Here is a 12374-nt window from a genome sequence, read left to right on the forward strand (position 1 = left end):
GCTTTGGACAAGGGGTTGGACTAGAAGACCTCCAAGGTCCCTTCCGACTCTGTAATTCTATGATCCTAAGGTCCAACTCTCAGGATCCCGCTGTTTGCACCATTCACTCAAGCTATTGACAGGAAGCCCTTAAGAACGAGGCAGAAAAACGGAAGCCCTTAAGAACGAGGCAGAAAAACGGAAGCCCTTAAGAACGAGGCAGAAAAACGGAAGCCCTTAGGAACGAGGCAGAAAAACGGAAGATCAGAAAGAAAAAAAACCTTTTAGAAACCGCAGGGAAGAGAGCGTTAAAATTCTTACCCGCTTGGTTCGTGGTGATGTTGACGGAGGCAAACTGCGGCGAGAACGGGCTCTGATCCGTCACCCCGTTCACCGCCTGGACCTCGAAGGTGTATTGCGTGTGCGCCAAGAGATCGCTGATGTACACCCGTGGCTCGGTCAGGCCCAGCTGGCGTGGCGTGAACTGGACGTTGTCCCCGCAGCGGGTGCAGGCTCTGCGCCCCGAGCCGCAGCTTTTGCAGATGATGTTGTAAACCACATCCTCGCGGCCCCCCGAATCCCGAGGAGGGGTCCATTCCAGCATCAGGGAGGTTTCGTTCACGCTGGAAATGACGGCCTGGGGGGCTGAAGGAATGGCTGCCAGGTAAATAAAAAGGAAAGAGGAAGGCAGAAGTGAAATTACGTGACGGTTACGGCTTGCTGGCCTCAGGGCAGCAATCTGGAGATGGAGAGGGTTGGGCTAGATGACCTCTGAGTTCCCATCCAACTCAGTGAGGAAATGACTGTCTGGGGGGTTTGAAGGAAGGGCTGCCAGGTCATAAAAAGGAAAGAGGAAGGAAGAAGAACTTTCCGTTCACCCCCTCCTCTCTGCCTCCTTGTCGGGCGGACGTACTGGTGCACGGCATCTCCAGCGGGTCAGAATCGGCCCGGTAATAGCTGTTCCGGCAGACGCAGTTGGTGGCTCCTTCGGATGTGGTCCGGCTGTTGATTGGACAGTGGATGCAGCTCTCATCCCCCTGGTTGGCTTTGAACGTCCCAGAAGGGCAGCCTGGATAGGAAAGAGAGAGAAAATGGGTGGGTGGGTGATTGTAAAAAGAGGGGAGGGGGCAGATTCAGGGCGCCAGCTCCTCTGCCCAATTCATCTAACTGCGTTTCTCAACCTTGGATTAATTCAACATTTCTGTAAAGAATACCGGTAGCCATCATCTTGGGGAATTCTGGGAGCTGAAGTCCCTGGATGCTGGCTGTGGAATTCTGGGGGTTGAAGTCCACACGTCTTAACATTGCCAAGGCTGAGTAAGAGCCTTGTGGGAGGGTGGCCGTATTTAGTTCCTTCCAGGCGCTCCCCATCGCCAGGCGCCTGATCTTTTGCAAAAGGGTCTGGGGTCCTCCTACCGCAATTCCAGGATCTTTGGCTGTTGGGGTCCTGCAAAAAGCCCCTTCTCTTCCCTCCCTCTGCGTTGCAGACCCCCGCCCCCACCCCTCTACTCACCAGGAGGAAGTCTAGCCGCTCCTTGAACCCCCCCCATCCCTTTCCTCATCCCACCCCCACCCCAAAATCCTCCCCCCAGCCTGGTGACTCGTATCGGGAGACATTGCAAAAACCTCCAAAGGGAGACATCAAAGCAGGGCTCTTGTGGAAAAATGGCATCTCTCCAAGTTACTCAGAGAAGCTCTGGTGGCTGCGAGGTCGAAACCCAGATAATCTTATCTGCGGCCTTAAAAAAGAACAAAAGGGAGGACAGCGGACCGGATAGCCGCCTCTTTCATCCCGTTGGAAAGGTAGAAAGTCCAGATTCAGGAAGGGGGAAGAAGGCTAAGAGAGCTTTCTCGGTCTCCTACGGTTTCTTTCTCCTTCTTCTCCTCTCTGCAACCCCCTCCCACCTCCCTTCTTGCCCTGATGAGGTTCCCTAGTTGGGTCATGAAACGTCTGCAAGGAAACAGCCAAGATCAGAGAGCAGCGGGGATGCCTTTTGCCCCACATTACAACCTTTCTCCCCACCGCTGTCAAGTGAATCACTGCAGTTGTTAAGCCGGGAACACCGTCATTAAGTGAATCCGGCTTCCTCCATTGAGACTTTGCGTGTCGGAAGCTGGCGAAAGGGGAATCACGTAAGCCCCCGGGACGCTGCGAAAGGTCATCGACATGAGTCAGCTGTCAAGCATCTGAATGCAAATCACGTGACCGCGGAGATGCCGCCCTGGTCGTTAAGTGTGAAAACTGGTCCTGCGCCCGTTTTTTTCTGTGCCGTTGTAACTTCGGAAGGTCGCTAAATGAACTGTCTTAAGTGGAGGACCAGCTCTAAATTAGATTTGTGTTCCGATTCTGTTGTGGTTGTTGAGTTGTGGGCCAGCGAGGAAGCCTGAGTCAAGGCAGCCTGGATTTCCCCGCCCCCCCCAAGAAAAAATTGAGACGGCGGCACGTCGCTAAAAGGGACGGGAACATCCGAAAAGCTCCGGGAGAAGGGAGAGTTTGCCGAGGGACCCCTTGACCTCCCTTCCCGGCCTGCCCGAACTGCGGTTGGCATTTTGATCCAGAAATTAAATTAAAACCGTGACGGAGGCCGTTGATTAAAAGAGAACGCGAGACTAATTAGAGGCTCTGCCACCGGGCTTGTCAAAAATCGGCTGCGCTAATTAGCTGCTTGTTAATGTCACTTCCCGGCGCTTTGTGGAAATAGGAGCCACTTTTGTTGGGAAAATTAACCCGGGAGGGGTGGGGGGAGGGGGGTGGAGAAGGGGGGGCGGGGGGCGGTTGGAGAAGAGGCTTTGATTTTTTATATGGGTGCAAGCCCCCCCCGGACCCACCTCTTTTTGAAGCAAGTTTTATAGGTGGTCCTCCACTTACGACCATCATTGAACTAGGAATTTCAGTCACTAAGCAAGACAGTTAAGTGAGCCTTTCCTGATTTCCTCAAGAAGACTCTTGAGAAGGCAAGATTGACTGAACAGAAGCTGTGAATGCTCCAACACTGGGGGTTTTTAAGAAGAGAATGGACAGCCATTTGTCTGAAATGGTCTAGGGTTTCCTGCCTGAGCGGGGGGTTAGACTAGATGACCTCCAAGGTCCCTTCCAACTCTGTTATTATTATTATTATTATTATTATTATTATTATTATTATTATTATTATTATTATTATCATCATTATTATTATTACCATGTGACTAAATTATCCAACGCGGGGATTCACTTAACAACCGTGGCAAGGAAGGTCGTCCAATGGCTTAAAACTCTCTTAAACAACCGTCTTGCTTAGCGACCAGAATGTTGGGCTCCATTGGGCTCGTACGTCGAGGATTACCTGTACCGTCAACTTGGCAAGTCTTTAGGGGGAGGGGGGGAAGGCCAATCCCTTCTCAGCTAGCTTTCTACCAGCAGGGAGAAGGAGCCTCTCTTTTTTTTCCCCCAGGCTTGCTAGAACTCCCGACGCCTGGCGCTTTCGACATGTAATGAAAAAGCAGAATTAGATTCGGGGGAGAAATCCTCTCTGTCTCGCTTAATGCAGCCCAGCTTGCCAATTTAAAATTTATTTTATGTTATTTCCTTTTGGATCTGTCTTAATCCTCGCAAGGGGAGGGGGCCGAGGACCCCCGCTGAAACTGAACACCGGGGGGGGGATTTGGATGGCTCCAGAAATCCATGCCCTTCTCCAGCCCAGCTGCTCAGCTGGGGAGGGCAGGTTTCCAGAGCCAGAGTTGGGATGGGGCTCAGCATCAACCGGTCTAGAGAAAAGAGGGATGAGGGGGGACAGGGTAGCAGTCTTCCAGTATTTGAGGGGCTGCCCCAAAGAAGAGGGGGGTCCCCCTATTCTCCAAAGCACCAGAAGGGAAGACAAGAAGCAACGGATGGAGACTAACCAAGGAGAGAAGCAACCTGGAATTAAGGAGAAACTTCCTGACACTGAGAACAATCAACCAGTGGAACAGCTTGCCACCAGAAATTGTGGGAACTCCCATCATTGGAGGCTTTTAAGAAGAGAGAGGACAACAGTTTGTCTGAAATGGTCTATGGCTTCCTGCTTGAGCAGGGGGTTGGACTAGAAGACCTCCGAGGTCCCTTCCATTGATTGATTGAGTGAATGATTGATTGAAATGGTCTAGAGTCTCCTGCTCCAAGACTTCCGAGGTCTCTTTCCAGCTCTTCTTCTGATTGATTGATTGATTGATCGATCCTTGGCCACGGGAACTGCAGCCAGCCAGCCACGCCAGCCGGGCACGGCTTCCAGCTGCCGAAAGCGGTTTCCATGGCAACGGGCTCGGAGCCCAACTGGGGCTTTGCAAGGAAAGCCACCAGCGCTGCATGGTTGCAAAAAAAAACACAAAACCCAGACAAAAGCCAAAATCTCGCCATCAGCCAGGAGCTTTGCAAAGCTTTTCATCTCCCCTCCCCCACACAGGGGAGGAGGAGGGGGGTCCTCTCTGGGACCATGGGAGCAACCTGCTCATCCCTGGCCTAGCCAATCAGGGTTGAGGGTCTGGCTTTGGAGGCCCATAAACGCCGATTGCTTTGTCTGCGCCGGGCGGATGGGATGCATGCAGGACTCTGGGGCCACGTCGTCGCTAAAATTCGGGGAGCGTGCAATGGTTACAGAAGTCTCCAGCACCCGTTTTTTTGACCTTCACTTGGTGGAAAAGACACCCTATACCTGTATATCCTAGGACAGACTTCCGGAAAAACGAGATAGCAACAAACATCATCCCCAAAACAGTGGGGAAAAGAGGAATGTAGTTTGAGCCCCTCGAAAGGAGAAACGTAGCTTGACGCCCCGAGGAAGAAAAACGTGAAGTCCTTGGAGAAGATACCCAGATGTTGGGAGGTGTCCACATCTCCAAAGATCAGAACTGGACAAGTCACAGTCTTCCCTGAGACCCTCAAAAGTTGGGCTTTGAAGGAGCAGGAGAGGAACATCGATGGCTTTGGAGTTCTCCAACTTTGGGTCTTGGAGAAAACTCTTTCTTTCTTTCTTTCTTTCTTTCTTTCTTTCTTTCTTCTTTCTTTCTTTCTTTCTTTCTTTCTTTCTTTCTTTCTTTCTTTCTTTCTTTCTTTCTTTCTTCTTTCTTTCTTTCTTTCTTTCTTTCTTTCCTTCTTTTCTTTTCTTTTTTCTTCTTTCTTTCCATTCCCCCTCCCCTCTCTTCTCTAACTCCAGTTCTCGGAATATTTATTTATCAGTTGTGAGTCATTCCTTGGATTTACTTTGTGGATTTTTGTGGTTGCTGTAACCGCCTTCCAACGACTGCCTGGCTGATGCCTCACCTTCTTGTCATTTTTTCACTGGCTTTGGAGATTAAAGCTGGGAGGAGACAACCCACTAACCCCTTTTTCGGCTCCGCGGAATACCCTGAACTCAGAACTAACCCAAATACAGGGAGTCCCCCAACTTACAATGCTTCGTTTACTGGAAAAGTTACACCATCACTGAAAATAGCGACCTAGGACCATTTTCCCACACGACGGTCGCAGTAGCCCCCGGGGTCAAGCAATCCCCTTTTGAAACCTTCTGACCAGCCAGGCCGATAGGGGAAAGTCATCACCATGTGACTAATTTAACGGCAGCGATTCACTTAACAACGGTGGCAAGAAAAATTGTAAAAAAAATCTCTCTCTCTCTCTCTGTTCTTTGCATTTCAATCTTGGTCTTCCTCCCTCTTTTTCTCTTTCTTTCTCTCTCTCTCTCTCTCTCCCTTTCTCTCTCTTTCTCCCTCCCTCCCTCTCTCTCTCCCTTTCTCTCCCTCACATTTTCTTTCTCTCTTTCTCCCTCCCTCCCTCCCTCTCTCTCTCCCCCTTTCTCTCTCTTCCTCCCTCCCTCTCTCTTTGAGCAGGCAACCTGGTTGCCTCGTGGTTCCTTCAGAAAGGGGGTGCGGCATCCCCCTCCCACACTTTGTGCCAACAAAGGGGTGGGTGGGAAAAGGGCGGAATTATCTTTTGCAAAAGAAGGTGCCGGACCTCGCAGCCAGCTGCCCATCCCACGCCTTCCCTCTTGCAGATTGGCACCCTGGCCGGCTGCTTCCAGGAGGGTGCCGGTAACAGAAGCCGATCTGTGCCGCTTGGCAAGAAGGGCGAGGGAGGGGGCCGTTGTGCCAAGGACACAAAAGCCCCCACAGCTGTCTGTTTGCAAACAAGGCTGCTCAGCCAAAAAGAGGCGTCTGAAAGCAATAATTGTCTTTAATTAAAGGAGCTGGATCGCAACCGGCAGGGACCGCAAGGCGCCTGCGCCAGCATCACATTCAGCCGCCTGGTGGGGGGGGTTGGCAGAAGGAGGGAGGGAGGGAGGGTGGCATCCTTCACACCACGCGTGTGCACACACACAGACACACAGACACAGACACACACAGAGGGAACCGCCTCCTCTCCCTTGGGATTTGCAAGCAGCGTTGCGTACAAATTCCGTCTCACTTCAGCTTCCGTCTTCATCTTGGGGCTAAAACTCTGACCGCTGCACCCCGCTGCCTCTTCTGGCTTCTGATCCAGAGAAGCGATGGACAGTGTGGTGTAGTGGCCAGAGTTTGGCAAACAGATTGGGAAGGTCCTGGTTCAGCTCCATCAACAGACTCAATTGAGTTTGGCTCTATCATCTATCTATCTATCTATTTACCTACCTACATATATCATATATATATAAAATCTATCTACAAATATAATCTCTATCTCTATCAACTAATTACCTACCTATCCATCTACCTATGTACTTACTTATCTATCATCTTTCTCTCTCATCTCTCTCTCCTACCTATATCTATCTATCTATCTATCTATCTATCTATCTATCTATCTATCTATCTATCTATCTATCTATCTATCTATCCATCCATCCATCCATCCGTCTATCTCTGGCCAGCAAGCCTCAGGGTTGTTATAGGGGGGGGAAAATGAGTGCTTGCCCTGAATTGCTACACTTCAACCTTCAACCTACTGTATATATTTATATACAGCAGTTCAATGCTAGCCCTGCCCTTGCTTTTTCCCTCTGCCCTCCCCGTCCGCCTTTCCTTGCGTGCCGTGCCATCCAAGACGACAAAGCCGAGAGCAACAATGGGCGAGCTTGCCGTGTCTTCCAGGTACGAGAAGAGAGACCCAAAGCCCGTGTAAACGATACACGGAAAAGTGTGACACCCAATTTCAGCATAGCACAAAATGTAGAAAACAGGCATTAAAAAGAAACGTCCGGAGAATCTTTCCTGGGAAAGATTCACGTACCCCTGCAGACGGTGCCGTTCTCCACTGATTCGTAGCCGGATTTGCACATGCAGCGCCCAATGGGCACCAGCCACTCGCCGTCCCCATTGCAGTACAGCTTGATCGGCACGTCCACCTCTTCGGCATTGGGGATGCAGGTGCCTCTGGCCGCCACCAGAGACGTACTCTCTGCTCCGGACAGCGTCTCTTGGAAGATGGCGCCGTTCTGGATGATGCGCAGGCACTTGCGGTAAAAGACGCGCACGGCGATGAGGGACATGCAACCGCCGTAATCTTGGAAGGCCAAATAAAATCCGTTTTTGGAGACGGGTCCGAAGCTGCGGACCTCGGTGTTGATCTTCATCACCCGCCCGCCCAGGTCCACCTGCGAGAAGCTCTCGTCGGCCGCGATGGTGTCCACCTTGGTCCAGGGGTTTTCCATCCAGGTGGGGAAGCTCTTGGTGGCAGCGTCAAAGTCCGACTCGTAATAATAGAGGTTGAAGGTCTCCTTGCAAGATCCCGGCACGTTGGGGATGCTGCTACAGTCTCGGACGGAGAACTTCATCTCCACGTGGATCCGATGGGCGCCCCTTCGTCGGATGTATTTGGTCCGTAGCCAGTTGTTCTGGCTGGATTCGAAGACGTTGCACACTTGGTACGTCCGGATGGTGTTCATGTTCTCGTCGTAGCCGCTCACTTCTTCCCACTGCAGAGGAGAGAGAGAAGACACCCCTGGGAGATCTGCGGGAAGACTACAAATCACATGCACCCCTCCCTGGCACAAGCCCAAATCTATATCTATCTATCCCATTTATCATCCATCCATCCATCTACTGTATCTATCTATTGAAGACGTTTTGCATAAAAACAATCCCTTCTTTTTTCTAGTGCTATTTTCACTTCAAATGTTCACTAAATGACGTGTCGTAAGTCGAGGACTACCTGTAAACCTGTTCCATTTTTGTTTCCTTCCCTAGATGAAAAAATGTCCAAAAATTCAGGGGAAAAACTAAAAGCCTCCCCAGAAGCAACCCGGAACTAAGGAGGAATTTCCTGACAGTGAGGACAATTAACCGGTGGAACGGCTTGCCACCAGAAGTTGTGGGTGCTGCATCCCTGGAGGCCTTTAAGAAGAGACTGGGCAGCCATTTGCCTGGAATGGTATAGGGTTTCCTGACTGAACAGGGGGTTGGACTAGAAGACCTCCCGAGGCCCCTTCCAAGTCTACTATTCTGTTATTTTGTTATTGTGTATGAAAGTGTCTCCAGCTTGAGCAGGGGGCTGGACTAGAAGACCTCCAAGGCCCCTCCCAACTCTGTTCTTCTGTTATTCAATTTCCATTTGATATCGCCAGCGTTTTAAAACCATTGGGGGGGGGGTTTATTCTGATCCTGCTGTTTGCATTGCGCCTGGCCTTGTGTTCAAAATGGTGGAATCCAGAGTATTTTATTCATAGGGATTAAACTGCTGGGAAGAGATTCTCCCTGATCCGGTGGGTCATCTCGGGGACAAAGAAATTGGTAGAAAATCACCCTGGAGTCATAAACAGGGATTAATGATCCCTCCGCTTCAAAGAAGCCAGCAGCTTTCTGCAGAGAACAAACCTTGTCCTAAATTCACACCGCTGTGTTTTTCTGTGTTAATATCCCAAACCGTCAGGAATAAAAAAAGTGATTTTTTCCCCCTCACCCTGATTTCCCTTGCACCCTTCTCTCGCAGAGACCCCCGCCTCTGTTAAGCGCCGTATTTTTAAAAATCTGCTGCGAAGTTAATTAATCAACTAATTGCATTCATTAGCGCTGTCAGCCTTATCGGAATTATTCCAGGAGTTTATGGTGTTCCAAGAGAAAATTGCCAAGAGGTTTTTTTTTCCGTGATGCAATTTAAAAAACGAGCATGGAACGGTGATTGCTGTCTTTTTCTCTCCCCCCCCTCCCCCCCGTATATTTTTGGGGAGGGCTCTGAAATTGGTTTGGGGAGAGGGTTGTTTAAGGCACACAAAATTACATGGATTTGTATGCGGTGTGTTTCTCCTCTGTCTGTCGGTTGCCTGCTGCTTGATGGCACAGCCCAGGTGTGCAGAGATCCCAGGTTGAGTGCGGAGGGAAGGAGAGAGGGAGAAAAAGAAGGAGGGAGGGAGGGAGGGAGGAAGGAAGGAAGAACAGAGGGAGGGGAAGAGGAAGGGAGGGGAAGGACTGGACAAGAGGGAACGAGGGAGGGAGAAAAGGGAAGGGAGGGAGGGAGGGAAAGGGGAAGGATTGGATGGGAGGGAAGGAAAGGGAGGAAAGAGAAAGAAAGAAAGAAAGAAAGAAAGAAAGAAAGAAAGAAAGAAAGAAAGAAAGAAAGAAAGAAAGAAAGAAAGAAAGAAAGAAAGGAAGGAAGGAAGGAAGGAAGGAAGGAAGGAAGGAAGGAAGGAAGGAAGGAAGGAGAATAGAATTTACCACTCAAATCAATTGTTGAACATCTTTGCTGTTTTGCTTGGCCGTCTCCCAAACCTGCATATCTGGAAAGCGAACCCACAAACGGAGGGGTCCCGAAACGTTTATCCTCCCAACAACCTGGAAAGAGACCCCCACGCCAACCCCCAAGGCCCCTCCCTTAGGTGCTGCTGGCTTTCGAGCCCCCGTGTCACCCAAACCCAAACTCACCCCTGAAACCGGGTGCACCGTCCAGCCGAGCTCGGCCGTGGCCGTGGTAGAGTCCATCAAGGTTTCTGCAGGCAAAGAGAAGGCAAACAAACCTGGTTAATCCCATCGTTTCCCCCCCACACTTTCGCTCTTTAGCTAAAACGTTCCTGCTTTGCAAATTTCTGAAACGGGGAGAAAAATATTGCAAGCTCTCAAAGTCAGCATACAGGTGGTCCTTGGGGTATGACTACAACTGAACCCCAAGACCTGTGTCGCTATGTGAGGAAATTTGCTAAACCAGCTTTGCCCTGGTTTTTTTTTACAACTTTCCTTGCCCCATCGCTGCAGTTCGTCACATGGACTCTGCTTGCCAGGAGGTCGCAAAAGGGGACGCTGGGGCTGTCGTAAAGACGAGTCAGTTGCCCACTGTCTGAATTTTGATCACGTGACCACAGGGGGGGGGAAGGAGGGGAGATGCTGCAACGGTCGTAAGTTTGGAACAATGATCAATAAGTCACTCTCTGCAGTTCACCAAACGAACTCTTGTGCCAGCACCGAAACAGCTCACACGCACACTTTCCAAGTTTCCAGTTAAGGAGATGCTTTTCAAATCCACATTTGACCTACTTTTTTTTCCTCTTTCTTTTCCTTTTTCTTAAATTAAAAAAAAAATCCTAAATATAATTCCAAGCAGGTATGTAACCCAACATCTATCCAAAATGCTATTTTCTGCCATCTCTGCTTGCAAAGGTCCCCCCCCCCGCCACATCGCCAGGAGCAAGTGGGTTTCCAATGTGCAAGGAGATTTTTCTTTTCTTTAAATAAACAAATCCGCAAATCGGAACGGCTCATTCCAGCTCATCGCTCCCAAAGGGAAACCTGTTCTGGCATCTTTCGCACCAGGGGCAGCTCTCCCAAGGGGGAAGCGGGATTCGTGTAACAACTAACTTCACAACCGCAGCTCAGTTGTGGCCATACCTTGAGGACTAGCGGTACTCATCCTTCTGTAAAAATATGAGTTTATCAACAGACAAATATAGAGTAGAATGGAGTTGGAAGGGACCTTGGAGGTCGTCTAGTCCAACCCCCTGTTCAAGCAGAAGAATCGAGACCATCTCAGACAAGCAGCTGTCCTTCTGGAAAAAGACGACTTTATCAAACAGACTTTCTCAGTAATCAGGGTCTCGGCTCCGGAGTGGGACCGTGGGGGGGGGGGTGTCTGTCCCAATCTGACACTTGCTTTGGCAACTGGATCATATTCCTGGGTGGCTGGATTTTTATTTTTTAGGGTGGGGGGTAGTTTGGGAAGAATGTTCTGCATTATGTTATATAGAAGCATCCTCCATTGATAGGCGCTTTGTATCTGATCCGATGTCTTTGAAGATGAATTTAGTCATTTCTCTTTTTAAAAAAAAAATGTAAATAAAATAAAAATAAAATAAAATAACTAATGGGGTCTCCAGCAAATGGAAGAGCTGGCAAACGTTCAGGGGAGAAAATTGCCATTGTCTCCCGTGGCTTGGATGACTTTCTTTTTTCTCAAGTTTTGGCAGATAAATACTCTTCTCTGCTGATGTGTTTTTAAATATTTTTGGATGGAGGCAGACCTGCCTCCAGGCGCCTCGCTTTTTTCGATTCTCTGTAGCTCCAGATCTATCTGCTTGCCCCCCCCAAAAAATAAAACCCCTTTCCTAGAGCTGATAAAAAGATATTTGGCTGCCAGACAGATCTTCCACCAGCCCTAAAATACAAGTGCTCAGAGATCCTTCACGTTTCTTCCACCGGTATGGACAACTAAGAAATTTGCTGAAGAACCCAGAATACCTCACCATTGTCAAATCTGGCCTTCTTATAAACTGTACAGGTAGTTCTTGACTTACGACAATTCATTTAGAGACCGTTCAAAGTCGCAACGGCACTGAAAAATGTGACTTAGGACTGTTTTTCACAGTTACGACCTTTGCAGCATCCCCCTGATCAGGTGATCAAAATTCAGGCATCCAATTCGTATTTACGACGGCCGCAGTGTCTCCCGGGATCCGCTTTTGCGACCTTCTGACCGGCAAAGTCAATGGGGATTCACCTAATGACCGTGGGAAGAAAGGTTGTTAAATGGGGCAAAGCTCCCACTTAAATGTTTTGCTTGGCAACAGAAGTGACAGACTCAATTGCAGTCGTAAGTCAAGGACTACCTATCAGAATGATTTTCCTGTAACCAGACTTTTAATTATTGTTAATATTATCGTGCGGCGATTTACACACACACACACAGACACACACCACACACACCTGTTTTCGTCCACAAGTTTTCGTCCGTGGGAAAGTTCTGGATAACTAGAAATCTCAGATAATCTCAGCATCCAAGTCTTGCAGCCCACGGAAATATATCTGTGGCGAAACATCTTTGAGATTCTTAGAAAGAAATAAACAAACTTCTATTCAGGAGAAGCTGCTGGAGATATTTCCGTTTGTTTGCAAACAAAAGTTGCCGGCTGCTTATTTTATTTTTAGACTCTAACAGGGTTTCCCCCACACACACACTCTTTTTAAGATTGCAGGTGGTCCAGATTCAA

The 12374-nt window shown here is 49.3% G+C and overlaps 1 protein-coding gene across 1 annotated transcript in view; it reads right to left on the reverse strand.

Annotated features, from left to right (window-relative positions):
• EPHB2 (EPH receptor B2) overlaps positions 1-9882 on the reverse strand; it is a 20835-nt gene extending 10953 nt beyond the window's left edge. The window contains 4 exon segments of the mRNA XM_081341407.1: positions 301-636; positions 893-1048; positions 7196-7880; positions 9823-9882. Coding sequence (XP_081197533.1) covers positions 301-636; positions 893-1048; positions 7196-7880; positions 9823-9879 — 1234 coding nt within the window. The 5' untranslated portion in view covers positions 9880-9882.
• Positions 9883-12374: the final 2492 nt, after the last annotated feature.

Source organism: Vipera berus (assembly GCF_964194415.1).
Source record: "Vipera berus genome assembly, chromosome: 17".
NCBI classification, from domain to species: Eukaryota; Metazoa; Chordata; class Lepidosauria; order Squamata; family Viperidae; genus Vipera; species Vipera berus.